The sequence below is a fragment of the Cricetulus griseus genome, chromosome 2, assembly GCF_003668045.3.
Source record: "Cricetulus griseus strain 17A/GY chromosome 2, alternate assembly CriGri-PICRH-1.0, whole genome shotgun sequence".
Classification (NCBI taxonomy): Eukaryota; Metazoa; Chordata; class Mammalia; order Rodentia; family Cricetidae; genus Cricetulus; species Cricetulus griseus.
The window spans coordinates 5,928,494-5,947,135 of record NC_048595.1 but is presented as its reverse complement, the minus strand read 5'-3'; the positions used below and the strand labels follow the sequence as shown (position 1 = coordinate 5,947,135).

Genomic DNA, 18,642 nt, shown 5'->3' with positions numbered 1-18,642 from the left:
TTTGACAGAGGTGAGAATCATCAAGGCTTCCTGCTCTGGTTTGCCCAGGCTATAGAGGAAATACGCTTTATTTCATAGAAAGGATTTTAAAAGAGATTGCAGTTGATTTTGCTCATAGTGAATAACATGGCAAAACAGAACAATGAAAAGTGGGTTTAAAAAACAAGTACTACACGATGGGGTTTTTAGCCTCTGGTTTGAGGCTGTAGTAAGAGATGTGCTTTCTTGTTTACATCAGCAGTAACAATTCTTCTGCTTTGGTAGGTTGTGGAGTGTAAGACAGACGTGTGTGGTGCTTTACCAGTTTATTGTGTGAAAGGAAGAATGTTTGGACTTTGTGTGGAAACCTAGGTTATTTTCTAGAGCTTGCTTCAGGATTCCTTCAGAGTCCAAGTCTGTGGTATAGAGCATACCTGGGTATGTAAACAGCCTCTCATTTCATTCTCAGAAATGTCCAAACTGGATCACTTTTGTGGCCATTTTGTCTACAGGGGTGAACTCCATGGCTTCTGCTTTATCAAGTGTTAAATCTTCAGAACACATAAAGCTGCTACCATCCCACATTGCTAGGTACATTTATAGTCTTTGTTTGCACAGAGCTAGATCTAGGAGGCCATGGTAGTGCAGAGCAGTACATTCGTAACTGAACCAAGTTTTTGAAGGTTAGGGGTCTTTATCCCTCTCCCTCCCCTCTCCATTTTGTTGGTTTGAGAACAAACATAAGTTTATTCAAAAAGTAAGAACTCCCAAAGTGGAGAATGGGAGGGTCTCCAATGGAGGAACACTCCAAAGATACATTTGTGGATGCCCCTCCCCCCAGGGGGGGCAGGGTTTCTCTTTATAACCCTGGCTGTCCTGGCACTCTGTAGACCAGACTAGTCTTGAACACCCAGAGATTCCTACTGCTGGGATTTGAAGGTATGTTTCACCACTGCCTGGCCAAAGGTGGCATTTTTGAGGGAAAAAATTAAATGTTCTGTTGGGAAACATTGATTCTTTTGTGTTATATTCATATAATTAACTTATTTCCAAGTGAAGAAAACTTGTTTAAATATATTGGTCAGAGTTATCCATGGAAGAAATAGACAAAGGCAGAGTGGAGGGTTGTGCTTAAGCAAAGGATATGAAAGGTGAGTGACTAAATAAAGACACACATTAGTTTTCAGAACCAATCTCAGATAATAAGTTTACTTTTTGGAAGTAGTGATAATGGTAACAGTAGTGACCTGGCTTGAAAAGATTAATTTCTTTGTAAAAGTTTATATTTGGGGAAAACTGGGGCACTGTGGCTGTCTAGAGAGGGGTAGAGCCGAAAGGGTGAGTCAGGAATCACCCTTACAGTAGTAAGGTTGGAGCATCCCCGGCATGCCAGCCTCTCGAGCAGGTGAGAAAGCAGAAGACACTGGAGGATGCTAGCACAGCCACTTCCTCCCTGACCTCCCTGAGACCTGCCCCTTTCCACCAGAGTCTCTGGAGATGATTGCTTCAAATGGCGGGATGGAGTGGGACCAAAAGAACCGGGGATAACATCTTCAACTCTGTTCTCCTGTTGCCCTTCCAGATGATTCTGGGTCACTTGGTGTGACCTAGTTTGCTTTGATGGTTTTGTTTTTGTTCATCAAGGTGTATTTTATCCCAGAATGCGGTTAGGAATGTTCACAAACTAAGCAAGTAATTTTCTTCCTAGAAATAATCATGGATTTTGAGAAAGTTAACCCAAAGTATATTGTTAAAATTAATGCAATACCAAGGAGTTCCTTGTACTTCCTACCAGTTGTTTGTTTATTCCTAGCATAACGCTCAGAGCTGCTCTGTTAATTCTCTGATGCTGTGTGTTCTTGATTGCCATCATCTGTTCTTTAGAAGGAAGTATGGTTTGTGTTTCTTACATTGGGTAATTGTAGGTTTATTTATACCAAATGAGTTTCCAGGAAGGATATGTAATTACTACAAATAGTACTTTAGGTAAATACCATTGGTTCATTGTACTAAAACTGGAAAGCTCATCCTTAAGATTAAACCTTGTCTAAGTATGCCTTAACACCATTAACAATATTAAAGGGCTTCCAGTGGCCTGTTGAGTGAATTGAACTGTGGATGGAGGTGTGTGCTGTCGTATTCTTTATATGCAAGACAACAGCCATTTTCATCTGTTTGTTAGCATGGAATAACCAAGGAATCAGAGTCACTAGTTTCCTTAGATCATTTTACACCCCTCTGAATATTTCATTGTTATTTGTGAGCAACTTGGGGTGTGTGTGTGTGTGTGTGTGTGTGTGTGTGTGTGTGTGTGTGTGTGAGAGAGAGAGAGAGAGAGAGAGAGAGAGAGAGAGAGAGAGAGAGAGAGAGAGAGAGAGAGAGAGAGAGAGAGATTTCTCTGTGAGTTCTAGTTTGTACCCAGAACCCACTCCAGAAATTTGTTGCCGCTCATTGTTTTTCATTTCTGCATCCCCTGACAGTATAGCAGAAGATGGCTATAGAGAAATTATCTTCAGCTGAGATTCTGCATATTAGTGAATTGCCAGATTTATGTACTGTACACAGATGTTTGATTCTTGTTTGGCTGTTGTGATTGTAGCAAAGAACATACAATGTATTGGCATCTGGGAAGTAACTACTCATTTTAGTTGAAGATCAGTATCCCATTAGAGCCTTTTTTTCAGTGAGGTGGGGTGGGACTGGGACTCTCCATTAGTATGAACATGTGTAATTCAGCATGGGGCAAGTGTTGTCTGGGGCTGAGATGAAGGTTGTCAGGTTGCATAGGTTGATAGTTTGAATTTTGACTTCAAGTTGTCTGATTCTGATTGCCTTGCTTGTGACCTTGCAAGTTGGTTGTTCTTAGACAGAAAGTCAAGCATACAAATTGTTTGGCATAGGGCCTGCCCCTCAAATGTCGTTGTTTGTGACATTATTGATCCCTTATACTGTGATTTATTTTCCTTATTTGTTTAAACAATTGAGGTATAGTGATTGTACATAGGGTTAGAGTATGGTGTAGACTGGTTTCTAAGGCAAGAATTGTTGCATATTGATTGAATTGGTGCCAAACTCTTCTTCTAGAGGCCACACCCCCTTTTCTTGCTTTAAATAAAAGCCACCTACACTTGTTTTTGTCAAAAAGGCACTCAGGTACTTGGCTTATGATTATGCATTACCGCCATTACAGAGATGTAATGTAGTTTATATTCAAGAGACTTGAGGTGGAATGGAACTCTCTTGTGTGGGGTTGGATGGACACAGTCAGGTGGGGCTGTTGTTGGCTGGCCAGATCCCACTCCTCCTTTGTTATAGAGCAGTGATCTCAGAAGATTGTTTTTCAGTACCCATACAGAGAGAACATGACAGAGAAGTAGCCACCTCAATAGAAATCAAAAGGAGGCTTTGGGAATGATCAACCCAGAGCTTGGGGCTCGCCTCCTCATGTCTCAGAGGTTTGTTTTCAGTGTCAGCAGTGGCAGAGCAGGTGACTTGGAGCTGAAGTTTTATGTTGTCTAATTATTGTGAAGTTGGATAATTCATTTTCTCCTAATTTAATTGCATCTCAGGACTCCCAAGAAGTAGATGATATTTTGTTTAATTGTATGTATTTCCTTAATGCCTTTATCTCTAGATATACTTCACTGAATGTTATCTATGTGAAAATTTTCAACGAAGAAAACTACTTATTCTACCTTTTTCTCAAAGACCTTACAAAATTTTGAGATGGTGATATTTGTAGAGATCTACTGTGTAAGAATATTGCTTAAATCTTGTTCAAACTTTATTTCTATAACTGAATATTCACAATTTGTATGTATATATGGATCTTTGTATTAACAGCCAACTCAGAAAAGTGTCAAAAAAAAAAAAAAAAAAACTACTGAGAAAATCAGGGAAGCTCCAGATGTCATCAATGTTTTCTGATTCCTATGAACGATTATTGCCTCCAGAAGGCCAGTTTTTCTTAAATGCTAAAAGTGTTGTAATGATCGCTTGAACTCTTTGTACATTTAAAACAAGTAATGCCAAAGTGTTGAGAAATGCTTTGCTAGGTTTTTAAAACTTGAAACCCTTAATTAGAGTGGAGGAGGATTTGATACTTGAATTTGAGTTCTGGTTAATTGAATTCCCAACTGAAGAGATTTAACTAGATATTCAGTTTTATTTTTTGTTTATTGTGAAAAAAAATACTGACTGTACTGAACACTGGAGCACTCAGTTGTGTTTCCTACTTGGAGTTTTCTGTGTTCTGGGAGTCAGGAGGTACAGCTCCTAAAGCTGTCTGTTGAGCTGGTGGGGAGGAGAGACTACAGAGACTGGTCTTAGAACAAGTCATATGCAGCAAGACAGTGAGATAGTGCTGTGATGCTAAAGTCTGATTGTTTAATTCTTCAATAACTGTAGTAATGGGTTTTTAACATAAGTATTTTAATTTTGTGGATTTTTAAAAAAAAGTTTATTTATCATTTGAATAAAATTGTTGTAGTTAGGCTTTTATACGCTATATGCTTGAAGGGTGCAGCTTGAAGCTGTTGTGTGAGTTGTCTCTCCTTGTGCTTAAGGGACAGTGCTGGCTTTCAGAAGTTGCTGTTGTCATCTTTCTCTGCTGGCTCCAGGGTTTCCTTTTTTAAAAGAGTTTTAGTGCACGCCAAGCTGGATTTTACCCCTAGAAATAATACCATTCTTGAACTTGATATGGCTTGCCTGTTAATTATTCTCACTTTGGGGACATTCTGAGGAAACTAAAACTCAGTTAAATGCACTCCTTTTTCGTGTTTGAAGCTGTTGTCTATTTATGTTGCCTTCAGCTTTACAGAATTAGATAAGGACTTCCAGGAAGTGGCAGGGTTTTCTCTGGCCACCCTAACCCTTGGGTGCTTTCCTACTAAATGTACACTTACTTTATGCTCCCAGCTTCTCACCACAGAAACTCTTCTGAAAGCTCAGTCTGTCTGTCTGCTCACAGTTCTCTCCTGTCTGTCTGACACCTTGGAATGTTGCTTTTATAATGAGCAAAGCATGCCACTGTTGCTATGCTTTCGCACTGTTACATCTTAACTTGGTTATTTTGAGGGGCACACACCATACTTTTAAGAAGGACCCAGGTTAAAATACAGAGCCAGAAGGGTCGTCCAGGTGTTGACACTTAAATAAATTAGCAGCTTTGACTAATGTGGGAAGGGTAACTCCACTGGGGGAACAGATTCTCAGTGATGTCAGTGGTTCTCTGTCTCTTGCTGACACCTGCTTGTGTGCTGAGTGCCCCTAGTAACCAGGGTGGGTGTTGGGCACCTTAACTTAAACCTGTTTTCTCTTTTAGGTCCACAGCTCCCAGGCCTGTTGCAGATCTCCAGCTCCTGCTTTGTGTGATCCCCCAGCATGCTCTCTGCCGGTGGCGTCACAGCCACCACAGCATCTTTCTGAAGCCGGGAGAGGGCCTGTAGGGGTAAGGAGAATCCCGTTTTTAAAAGCTATCAGTATTTTATATCCCATAGGGTATAAAATAGGATAATACCTCCCTTCCCAGAGCCCCTTTAAAATGTGCTGTATGATATGTGTCTTTAAAAGAGTAATAAGTACATGCACAGAGGAAGCACAATACGGGACTTGCCTTACCCCTCTAGGACAGTTCCAGAAGTTAGTGGGGTCTGGTGGAAGGGTATTTTGGCACCAGCAGAGAGCATGCTGGGCTGCTGCAAGGAGCAGGAGCTGGCAATCAGCAGCGAGTATGGATGTTGGCAACTGAGATGGGGGAAAGGGGGTAAGTTTAAGTCCAAGTGTGGATTGTGCATTTCCCAAGGCTCTTTTGGGATTCCACAAATCTAAACTGTCTTGGCCACTGCCCTCTTCAGGGGACACATTGTAGAAGGCTGTTGACAAACAGTGAGGTTTTTCCATAATAGCCAGGAATCCCTGCAGGGGGTTGGGGCTGGGGTGGCTCTGCCTGTCCAGGCTGTACCCTGATAATCCCTCTGTGACTTGATGAGCAGATTAGACAGGACGCAGTGGCTGTGCTGCACCAGCCCTGAAGCCCAGAGGCCGCCCGGTGGTGGTGCTCATGGGGGCTTTAGGTGCTGTCGCTTCCCACTTGTGGACTGTGGTTCACTTGGCTTCCTTTCTCTTCCTTTTTGGAGGATTTAATGTGATCTTTCTAGAAGACAGCTGCTTATTGTTTTGAACTTAGTACCCAAGACTGTGTCTATAACTAGAAGAGTCATCAGACTGGTAGGTTTAACTTTGTACTCACCTAGAAAATATCAGGAGGGAGTCATCTCACATAGCTAGATAGCACCAGATACTGTCAACACATGATCAGTTGTGTGCGTTCAGTGTGCAGTGTTAGTGAGTCCTCTGTGCAGGCTATAGCATGCAATTTTGTGAAAGGGATTAGAATCCAGAAGCTGCACATTTTTGACATGTCAGTATGATGTAGATGGCAGAGTGTCCATGTATCTTACAGTGCAGACACCGTGCTGGTTACTCTAGGAGTTGGGAGGAGATGTAGGGTGTCCATGAACAGCATTTGTAAGTGGGTGTTGGAGGCAGAGGTGAAGATCTAAAACAGGAATGAGGTCTCCCATCTTAGAGTCTACACTAATTAAGATGTTTATGGGACAGGCCGCAGAAAGCCATTGTTTCCGAAGATTCACTTGGTAACAGCATGAAGTCTAGAAAAGGAAATGCTAGCTGGAGGACTAGGGCTGCACCCCTCTGTAGAATGAAGAACAAGCCTACAGAGATTGCTGTTGATAATCACAGCAAGCTGGGTGTGTTTTTTCATGTCTCCCAGTACTTGGGAGGCTGACACCAGGATTGTTTTGAGTTTGAGACCAGCTTGGGCTTTAGAGAGGGGCCTGTTTAATACCCTCCATCTCCACATCACAGGTGTAACAAAACCAGGAGTAATTGCTAAAAGTGTCACATTTATGTGGTTGATGTAATTATTCAAGAATTAGACACCATCAGAAAGGATTCCTTTGGAAGCCTTGGATTTCTTGAGATAATAAGCACACAGAGTGGAAGGTGGAACCTAATGCAATACAGTCCTTACATTTATGGGGAAAAATCAATGGAGTTTTGACTGCCTCCCTGGGAAACTTCAGTCTTAGGTATATTGTCCTTTATGTATCTGAGAAGTATGGCTTATCTTGCAGGCTGATATTTTCTTGATTTACTCTAATCAATGTGATGCTAGCGTGGATACTTTCATTTACTGTGGTACTTACTAACCAGGATTTGCTGAGTAGATTTTAAATTTTGCCTGTTACACTGATCTTTTAGTAAACTTTCTATAATATCATTAGTGATGATTGATACTGCTATTTTTCAGCACCCACTGAGGATTTAAATAAATTCATTATTGGTGGAATCCTTAGATGCCACCGTCAGTGTAGACTGGAGAAGAGTCGGTGACAGGATGATAAATCTTCTCTGTGTCAGAGGATGCTGCATAAGGCTAATTGTATCGATTGTTCTTTAATGATGCTGCAGGTTGCCAGAGTCACTCTTGCTGGATCCAGTTGGCAGAGCCCCCACCCCCATGTGGAGCTCCCATAAATTCTGCAAGCATACAGATCTAGTACAGTGTAATGAAAGAGCTGCTGGGAGAAAAAAAAAATTGATTACAGGGTTTCAGACAACATCGTTAATGTTCCTTGTCATGATACACCAGATGTCTTTGCTAATAGACTATTTTTGTTATTTAGTTTTTATAGGATAGCATTCATTACATCATCATTTAGCTTTCTCTGCATATGCAGGTATGTGAACTCATTAGATTTACTTTTATACATTTTGAAGTTACTTGCTCTTGTTAGTACATGTACTGAAGAGATGAAAATTTTACTAGTTACTAAGAATCTGCTGGAGCTGGGTGGTGAAGGAGTATGCCTTTAATCCCAGCACTGGGGAGGCAGAGGCAGAGGCAGAGGCAGAGGCAGAGGCAGATGGATCTCTATAAGTTTGAGGCCAGCCTGTTTTTTTCTAATTCCAAGACAGCCAAGGCTACACAGAGAAATCCTTTCTCTGGGGGTGAGGTGGGGGGGAAACGGAAGGAAGGAAATGCTGGTTGGATGTTTTCTAGCAAAAAGAATTGTGTTTCTTGGTGATGGTGAAGAGAAATGTAGGATGAAAAATGCAATTGAGCCATTGCCTAGGTTTTCCTTAGTGTGCTCAGAGACAATTCAACTTACTTCACTATCTGACCCCCAGTGATTAAAATGCAATCCATATGGCAGCCTGTAAGAGCTCAGTCCAAATAGCCAAAGTGGTGTGATTTCTAGGGGACTGAAACCTACCCTTTCTCCTCTGACCTAGAGGTTAGCTCTGCCGGGTTGCATGTGGGCTGCACCTGTCCTCCTCAGTGCTAGGAGTTCAAAGCTGAGTTAGCAGATTTAATTGTTTAAGATTAACTTTGTAGAGTAATTATCTATTTACTCTTTAAACAAACAAAAAAAACCCAAAAAGTCAGGTGGTGGCGCACACCTTTAATTCTTGTACTTGGGAGGCAGAGTCAGACAGATCTCTGTGAGTTTGATGCCATCCAGGTCTACAGAGTGAGTTCCAGGACAGCCAGGGCTACACAGAGATACCCTGTTTCAAAAAACCAAATAAAAGAAAAAAGAAACCGGGCTGGAGAGATGGCTCAGAGGTTACGAGCAGTGTCTGTTCTTCCAGAGGTCCTGAGTTCAATTTCCAGCAACCACATGGTGGCTCACAACCATTTGTAATGTAGTCAGGTACCCTTTTCTGGCCTGCAGGGATAGAACACTATATACATAACAAATAATTAAATCTTAAAAATAAAATAAATAAAAAATGAAACCCTATTATAATTTTACATATTGTTTTGGAGCCCATATGCTTTTTTTCCATAGCCCTGTAGTAGTGGATTTTCTAGAAAGTTTGCTGCTCATAAGCTGTTTGTCATTTCACAATCCGAAAAGAACCTATTTCTGTGACCTTATCCCCCCCCCCCCAATCCCTTGTTGTGCTGTGTTCTGGGCCCCTCTTCCTCTGCAATGGACACTCTCTTCCCTCGGAGTCCTGGTCCATTTTGCTGGGCATCTCATGCCTTTCCCTCTCTGCTCTGCTGCTGGTCTTAACTCTGTCTGTGGCAAGCTGTGCTTTGGGGTGGGGAGTTGTTTGAAATGATTCCCTCATTGGAGGCAGTTAAAACCACTCATTTCACTCTTGAGACTGTAGTATTGTCTCAGTCACGGTGGTAGTATTTGTTCTGTTGATACTATAGTATTGTCTCAGTCATGGTGGTAGTATTTGTTGCATAATCAGATGACTTACTTTCTCTGAGTCTCAGTTTCTACCTCGTGAAGCAACAATGATGATGAAATCAGTAGTCCTGGTGTCGGCCTCAGGGATTGCTTTTCCTTGTAAGAGTCTTTCAGGAGATGCTGGAGTATAGATTTCAGGGAATACAGGTTGGTCAGTCACCCACTGACTGAAATATAGGCATAGGTGCATTCTAGAGAGAGAACATTGTTTTTGAGAGAGCTGCAGGTGTAAACTCAGCAGTAGGGTGCTTCCCTACCCAGTCCATCCCAGGACTGCCAGGAGAGTTGCTGTTTTGGGTCTCCTAACTTCCCCATCATATAAACTACATGCAGTCTTTGTGCTTATATCTTTTATATAGTTGTAAAAGGCATTTATAAATTAATTTCAAACCAAATGTCAAAATCAACAGAATACTCAATACCAACATTAGGTTAGTTAGGATGGTTGTTGAATTTAGTTCTGTGGCTGTAGCTCCAGTTGTTGGGAACAGCATACCTGTGTTGTGTGCAAACTACACTTGTGCTGATTTGCGTCTGTTGTCACTACTGTCACTGATTAGCTTGCCTTTATGTGGCAGGGATGTGCTGGTGGTGTGTTGCTTCAGCTTCACTAACTAGCTTTTAACCACTACAATAGGAAGTTCTTCTTACTTGGCTCTGTGTAAGCTTTATTATCCCCCCCCCCTTTTTTTTTTTTTTTTTTTTGAGACAGGCTGTCATGGAACTATCTTGTAGGCCAGTGAGGCTTAGAACTCATGGAGATTTGCCTCCCTTTGCTTCCCAGGTGCTGGGATCAAAGCTGGGATAAACCTGGCTACAATGGAAAATTTAAAAACATTTTTTTTTCCTTTCTTCCAAGAAAGGGCTTTTCTGTGTACTCATGGCTATTTCAGAACTCTGTTTGTTGACCAGGCCTGCCTTTACCTCTCAAGTGCTGGGATCAAAGGTGTTGCACCACTACCACCTATCATCAAATTCTTGTTAGCTTTGAACTTTGTTAATGGAGTTGCACATTGTCTAATTAAAATATTATTTGATTGAGCAATTTAAGATTCATTTTAAAGTGAAAATAACTCCCCCACCCCACCCCAAAATGCAGCATTCAGTGTCCCTGACATGAGCTTCTTGGCTGGATTAGGAGAAGCCTGTGCTTTATGGTTTTGGTTGCACAACCTGTGTGCAGAGAGGTTGAGTTGAGGGTTTGTTCCACTTGTAAGATAGAATTAAAAATCACATTAAAAAGAAATGGACTCTGTCTTGTATATGGCACTGTGGTTGCAGCTACCATTTTGATGGCCAGTCTTAATCTTGCGCTGTCGTCAAGCAGGGTTGTTGACAAACAGATGGGAATGGACAAGGTTCCTGATGCATGACTACCATCATTTATAGGGGAAATGGGAAGCAGATCATTGCAGATAGATGCATTTAAACTGTAGGAACTGAAAGACTAGTGCGGTTACAGTGGGCCAAGTAGGAAGATACATGCATGAGGCCAAGGATTCTCTAGAAATAGATGAAAAATGACAAAGAATCCTAGGCTACGGTTTGAGAAATCATGTGTCAGAAAAGTGCTGTGGTTAAATTCTTGATGTTGTCACTGAGCTGTAAGGCTGAAGATAAAACACACTCCTTCCTCTGAAACAAAATCAATAGACAGTCCTGGAAGGGCTGCATTATTAAAGGCTGGCTCCCAGGGTTTCATTACGTGGGCTTTGCCTGCTGGTGATTTGTCCCTGGCATAGGGAGATTTGTGAGGCGCTTTGTATTGGAGTCGCCAGTAGGCTGGCAGGTCCCTTTGGACAGTTTCTTCCAATTCACAGTGCTCTGGAGCAGATTTGTGGGTTTCCTTTGGGTAGATGCCTAGTATATTCTTTAAGTTACTGCTTGGGCACACACTCTCCCCACTGCTTGCTCATTTTTGTTTTCTCTTTTGCAGCTGTTGCTGCCTTTCTAACAAATTACTAAACTGCTAGCCTTTGCAAACACCACACACATTGAGCATATTTCATTACCCTGCAGTGCTGTTGAAGATATGTTGAACTGCAAATCCTTGCCTTATGGTGGGAATTAAGTAAAAGGTCAGGCTGGCTAGAGAGCCCTGGTGGCACAGGTGTGTCTTCCCAGCTGCTTGGGAGACTGAGGCAGAAGGGGCTGCAAGTTCAGTGGCCAGGTTGAAAGTGAAAGGTGGGCTGAGATACAGCCCAGCCACAGTGTTAGTCACTGGGCTCTCCAACCTCAGGGCTGGGATAAAAGCCATCATGCTCTGTGTGAATGCTGTTGTAAGTAAGAAGCCATGGACTGAGAAGAGCCCATGAGTGTGCTTGACCACCACTGTGGGCCATAGCCAGGTTTGTCAGACAGCAGAGCAGCTGTGGGGGGTGGGGGTGGGGGTGGAGCTGGACACTTCTCTGCAAAGGGAAGTAAACTGGCAGTGTGTGGTGACTGTGTTATTGGTTGAGGAAGCTCTGTTCCTGAAGGCCTTTTCCTTTTAACCCTCAAAGGGCAAGGCTGTCTTAGAGACATCTCCAGCAGAATCCTGAGGTGAGGCCAAACCCAGTACAGAAATACAGTTGACCACATTCGACAGCACTCAGATTTTAACCCCTTTCTCTGCTGTAGATAGGAGCTGATTGAGTGGGAAGGTGGAATCACGAGGAACAGCAGAAAGAAAGCAGTCATTGAAATGTGTGTGCCACAGGGCAGCGACAATGGTTCATGTGCATGGCATCTTGCCCAGCGAGTGCACAGCTGCTGCAGGGAGGCTGTGGTGTGAGTGTGTGTCCCCGCCCGCGCTCGCGTGTGTGTGTGTGTGTGTGTGTGTGTGTGTGTGTGTGGTATGTGTGTGTATGTGTGCGTGCGCGCGCGGGCGTGCGTGCGTGTGTTTGGTGTATGTGTGCGAGGGTGTCTGTGTGTGTATGTGTGAGTGTGTGTCTATGTGTGTGTGGTGTGGGTGTGTGTCTGTGTGGGTGTGTGTGAGAGAGTTGGGAGGGGGGGCTGAGGCTTTCCTGGAGAAGTTGACCTTAGTCAGTCGGCTTTGTGTGACCAATGGCATGGAGTGAGTGATCAGTACAACCTGTAACATTGCCAGGCCCATACCTAGGGCTGGCTTCCTGTGCTGAGCACCCTCACCCTGGGCGGTTGGAGATGCCTGTTGCGCACTGTGGGCACCGCAGTGCTTCCACAAGGCCGCTTTAGTTGTGCTGCTGCTTTTGCAGTGCGCAGTGAGCTCTCACTGCTTTTGGTTGATGGAATAAATGAAGGACACATGTCTGGGTGGTTCCTGTACTTTATCCTAGTAATTTAGCACACATGTTTAAAATTTTCAACTTGCTTTGTTGGACTGTTCTAATTGTAGTTGGAGTTCTTGTGAGCGTATTAACTTAACTGAGGAGAGGCAGCACCCATTCACATTTACAGAGGGCTGAGAAGAAGGCACTCAATGGATTCCCCCAGGGTGTCAGAGCAAGCAGTTGAGTGAGCCCTCCCTCCCTCCCTCCCTCCTCCCTCCTCCCTCCCTCCCTCCTCCTCCTCCTCCCTCCCTCCTCCCTCCTCCCTCCTGCCTGCCTGCCTGCCTGCCTGCCAGCCTCCCTCTTTTGGGGAAGGATTGGGTTTAAGCCACAACCTTTCCTTTTTCTTTTTTATTTATATTAAAAAAATACTGAGTCAATTTTCTAGAAGAGGACCTGGAATATTTTCCATTCCATTGACTTCAAGTTTGGGTTATAATTTCAGAGACCTGGTTAAACGAGGTTTTTAAGGAGTAGACATTGTCTTTGAAAATTGAAATGTCAGATTAAAAGTACTTCATTATGAATTAGATGATTAAGAATCTGCTCCCCTCCCCCCCACTCCCCACCCTCCCGGAGACAGAGTTCTCTGTGGCTTTGGAGGCTGTCCAGAAACTAGCCCTTGTAGACCAGGCTGGTCTCGAACTCACAGAGATACTCTGCCTCTGCCTCTTGAGTGCTGGGATTAAAGGCGTGCGCCACCAACGCCTGGCCAAGAATCTGCCTTTTTTTTTTTTTTTTTAATTTTTTTTTTTAAAGTGCCATCATATCCTGCCTAGTCTGTGGTTTTCTTTCTTTGTTTTTCTTTTTTAAAGATTTTATTTATTTACTATGTATACAGTCTTCTGTCTGCACACCAACAGAGGGCACCAGATCTCATTCAAGGTGGCTGTGAGCCACCATGTGGTTGCTGGGAATTGAACTCAAGACCTCTGGAAGAACAGTCAGTGCTCTTAACCGCTGAGCCATCTCTCCAGCCCAAGAGTCTGCCTTTTTAATTACTAATAGAAATAGAGGAGGTGAAAAAAAATTTGAGGAGGTGAAAGGCAGTTGACTTCCCTTTTACTGACGCACATCTCGGGCATCTGCCACGTTGAGTAAGGCACGTGGGTATAGGATTGCTGAAGTTGAAGTTTTCTCTGTGGCTCGGCCAGCAGTGAATGTCAGCTCCGTTTCCGTGGTGTGTCACAGTATCAGCCAGCCACTCTCTCTGAAGGACATTCATTTTCTTACTCAAATTGGCTTTCTTTCTTCCAGTGCTGGGGATTAATCCCAGGACCTTGTGTGAGCTAGGCAAGTGCTCCATGGCCTAACTCACTGCGTCATCAGCCTCCTGGGTTCTCTTAAAGGGAGATCAAATGGCCGTGTAGTTCTAGGCTTTGTCACACTGAAAGGGAGATCAAATGGCCGTATAGTTCTAGGTCTTGTCATACTCTGATGTGCATCTGACACCCTGACTTGTTTTGCACTTATGTCAGCTCTTCCCTGGGCCCAGCTTCAGCCTCCTGAACTGAATTCAGCTGTGTTCCTCCACCTCAGGTGCCTGTGACATGGAGGCTGGCTCCTGCTGCTCTGGAAAGAACCAGTACATTTTTTACAGTTGTTGAGTAATGAATTCACAGTGGCTGTTAATGGATGCTTTTCCTTCTCTCTTTCTCCTTTCAAGATTGATTTTATATGTATGTAGTTTTTGCTTTCATGCAGGCATGTATGGTTATGCACCATATGTGTACCTAGTACCCACAGAAGTCAGAAGAGGTCATTAGATTCCCTAAAACTGGGGGTGTCTGATGGTTGTGAGCCACCATGTATGTGCTGGGAATTGAACCTGGGTGCTCTAGAAAAGCAGCCAGTGCTCTTAAAGGTTGATTCATCTCTCCGTCTCCTCTTTCTCCTTTTTTTGAATCAAAGCTTCACAATAGAATTCAGGCTGCCTTTGAACTTGCAATCCCAAATCACTTTTCCAATGCTGGAATTAAACTTATGTAGCACTTTAGTTTGCTTGCCCTGACAGATTTTTTAAAAAATTATTTTAAGTATATGGTTGTTTTTTTTCCTATGTGTTATGTCTGTGTACCACATGTATTTATGCGTGTTGTGTACCTTGGAACTGGAGTAAGATATGGTTGTGAGCCATCCTGTAGGTACTGTGACCCAAACCCAAGCTTGGTCACAAGAGCAGCCAGTACTCTAAACCACTGAGTCATCTTTCTGTTTCTGATTGACAGAATCTCTTTGTACACAGACCTGGCTGGTTTTCTCTCCAAAGGTCCAGATAGTAGAGAATTTTAGTTTTGTCTTCTCAGTGGTAGCTGTTCACTTGGCCATATGTCTTTGTCCAGAAAATACTGGGGAAATTGGCAGAGGTCCTGGGGAAGCTGGGACCCTAGTCTGTCAGCCCCTGGGCTAATACAAGCTGGATGATTTCCTGGTGTGTTCCCTCTTCTCCTATTGCTCATGCTGCTGTAAGGATTGCACTGTGGAGAATTGGTCTGTTTCTTTCCGGTGTTGTTGTTCTGAGCTGGTGAGTTCTTAAGCCTGTACCTACACCTGTGTTCATATCTGTCCCTAACCCGGTCCCCTCCTTTCCTTGTTTGTTTCTTTTTAATGCCCTATCAAAATATTCAATGTAGCTCAAGAGTCTTCATCTGCTTCTAATGAAAGGTAGGTGTTTTTGTTTAATCTAGAATTTAGCAAGTAGTTACTGATGTAAGAATTACCTTAGCACTTTTTGTCATGGAATGTTTGATATTCCTTTAGACAAAGGAGGTTTGCTTAAAGTAGTCCATATTGTAGGTGACTTTTTTTATTTTTCCTTTTGAACCAGACAGCTATTTGGTAATACGTCTTTGTTTCCTGGGAAGTGAGGACGGCCCCATGCCATTAAGTATTTACTATTGAAGAGTGCTCAGGGATCTAATCGGCAGTGGCTCTCAGGCATCCTCTATGTTGATATCAAACTAACCATGGCACAGTTTTCCAGTTTTTAAGAAATACTACTTATAGCTGGGTGGTGGTGATGCACATCTTTAGTTCCAGCGTTGGGGGAGCAGTGGCAGGCGGATCTCTGTGAATTCAAGGCCAGCCTGATCTACAGAGTGAGTTCCAGGACAGCCAGAGCTACACAGAGAAACTGTATCAGAAAACAAAACAAAAAGAGAAATACTCCTATTGACACATTTATCTAAACCAGGGTAGTATTCCAGACTTTTAGATTTATTTTGTTTCTGTTCCAAGTGTTATTCATTCTTAACTCAATTAGTACATTGCTGGCTATGTTGTTATGAGCCTTAAGCCCAGTGTGATGGCTTGCCACTGTACTCCTAGCTCCTTGGGAGACTTGGCAACAGGATCAGAGCCCAGGAAGTTGAGGCCAGCCTGGACAATATAATGAAGCTACATATAGAAACCAAATAAATAATTAAAAAATCAGTTTCTGTCTCTCTGTTTCCTTTTTTTTTTTTTAAATGCTTGTTGGCCTTACAAAATGTGTTAAACTCTCACTGTAGCCATTCAATCTAATTTTGGCTTCCCTGACTGACTGGTGTTTTTCTTTTTATGTGGTGTCATTGTGAGTCACTTCTCTAATTTACATTGTTTTTAATATGCAGTTGTGATGAGGTAATTTCTGTTCACTGAGAAGTAGATTGTACTTGGAAAAGGGAGACCCAGCTGGCTTCTTTTCTAATTCTACACTGGCTAGCCACACTACTGAGACAAGCTATTTAATCTGTTAGGGCATTGGTTTTCATAGCTGTCAAATGGAGATAACACTCACCCTTCTTGCTTCACATGTTATTCTCTTGTGAAAATTAAGCTCTGTGATGCTTAATTCTCTGTGATGCTTCACAGTGATAAATAATGTAGGCAATGCGGCTTTTTGGGTTGTGTCTATCCTTACATAAAACTCCATGGTAGTAAGGTGACAGGTGGTCCTGGGTTCCAGCTCCTGCTCTCTGCTCTGGTATCTTCAGTGTGTGGTAGTTTCGTTTGGAAGGTCTCATTGTGGTCACAAATAGCTACTATAGCCATAGCTGCATCAGCCCAATTCCTTAGGCTGCTATGATTCAAATGTGGCTCACAGATTGAACTGTCATTAGTTTACCATGAGATCAATGCAGAAACGGAGAGTAAGTGATTAGAAACTGTCAAAGCCAGTTGGTACTCCTGCAGGACTTTAATTGTACTTTTAATAGCACTGCTTTGCAGTGGATTCATCGACACTGGCTCTCCACAGACAGCTAGCTAAAGGCAGGGGACACAGGCCAGAGCTTTTCAGTAGCGTTGGCTGATACTGGGTGCTTGAGTGTTGACCTGGCTCTTGCCCAGTACTGCAGGAGCTCTGTTACTGGGTGAGATGAAAGCTGGGTGAGGAACCCACACTGTGAGGATGGAGTTCCTGTTTAGCCCTTCAGTCCCAAATGAGCACACTGAGGCTTATATTAATTATAAACTGGCCAATGGCTCAGGCTTCTTATTGGCTAGCTCTCTCTAAATTATTAACCCATTTCTATTAATCTGTGTATCTCTGTATAGTCTTGGCTTACTGGAGAATGACTGGACCTCTTGTTCCCTCAGCAGCTACGGCTCACTCCTGTTTCTCTTCCCAGAATTCTTCTAGTCTGGTAGTCCCGCCTGTACTTCCTGCCTGGCTATTGGCCAATAAGCATTTATTCATCAGCCTATAAGAGAAACATATATTCACAGTATCCAGGACATCTCCCATCAGCACTGTGTGCTGTGACTGGACCATTCAGCACAGAACTAGATCCCTGAACACAACCCTCCACCCAATTAGTAATGACCCCAGGAGATAAAGCCATTTCTGAGATTTGTTTTTTTTTTTTTTTTTTTTTTTTTTTTTTTTAAAGAACATGCAGAAAATACTAAAAGCTGAATGGACTTAGATAAGAGACTGTATGGTTTTGTTTGCATAAATTAATATTTTCAGCAGATTTTATTCATCTGTTTATTTTAATGACTCAGAACTAAAATTATAGTTTGTCCTCATGAGCTAATATGAATCATTTTTATGCCGGTAAGATATGAAAAGATGACTTTAAAAAGGTTTGAAACTGACACAAACCTCTTGTAACCATGCATGATATGCATATAAGATTGAAGTCATTATGGGTAATTGGCACATGCTTGAAATTCCAGCCCTCAAGAGATGGAGTAGGAGGGTCATGAGTTCAATACCAGCCTAGGCTACATTGTGAGGTCATGTCTAACAAATAAACAGGCAAACAAGGGTAAGGACTAATGCTGGACTGCACAGTTATGGAACATTTATGTTTGTGAGCACTGGCATCTTTTTTTCTGCTGCACACAGTGCCTCTGTGGTATCTGGCTCCAGCTGAAATCTGAGGTGTGACGCTCACCTTTGCTCTGGTAGGACCTGTTCCTACAGGTATGTCCCCCCTTTTCCTCTGGTTCTCTAGTTAGAAGGGCTCTGGCCCTTGTTTCTCATTGTCTGTTTTTATGTTGTCACATAAAGATCTGTGGTTCGTGAATCACTATGATGTGCTGCCGTCTCCCAGGCCCAGGGGGACTGTACTGGCTGCCTGTTCACTGTGGCAGCAGCCCTTCCTTTCCCCACAGATTTAACTGTCACCCTGGCTTCGAGCAATCGTTTCTTTATGTCTCATTATCAGGTGTTCTTGGCCTATAATATGTCTTCCAAATCTGTTACATTAGTAATCTGTCAAGTCTTCCCTTCTTCCTTTCTTTTACTTGTTGATACCAAGGCGTTTGATCAGGAATCTTGTGCCTTTTGAATTTTGCTGTTTGCACAGTGCCTGCATCCTCTGTATGTTAGTGGCTCAGTCCAGATGTTGTATCTTAGGTCTGGTCTGTCTGAGCAGAATTGTCGTTAGTTGTGTCAGTCACTGTTCTCTTGCTGTGAAGAGACACTGTAACTATGGCAACTCTTGGAAAAGAAAGCATTTACTTGGGGCTGGCTTATAGTTTCAGTCCATTGTCCTCATGGGAAGGAGCTGAGAGTTCTGCATCCTGATCACAGGCAGCAGGAGGAGGGAGAGTCATTAGGCCTGGCTTGGGTCCCAAAGCCACCCCCAGTGACA

General features: G+C 43.0%; 1 protein-coding gene across 7 annotated transcripts in view; it reads left to right on the top strand.

Moving 5' to 3' along the window:
* Positions 1-18,642, top strand: part of Rere (arginine-glutamic acid dipeptide repeats) — a 329,883-nt gene that overhangs the window by 144,190 nt on the left and 167,051 nt on the right. For 6 of the 7 annotated variants that reach the window (XM_035439391.1, XM_035439389.1, XM_035439392.1 and 3 more), the window contains exon 4: positions 5,303-5,428. The exons of the other annotated variant lie outside the window; for it this stretch is intronic. In XM_035439391.1, coding sequence (XP_035295282.1) covers positions 5,303-5,428 — 126 coding nt within the window. The remainder of the gene's footprint in view (positions 1-5,302; positions 5,429-18,642) is intronic. 7 annotated transcript variants of the gene reach the window in all.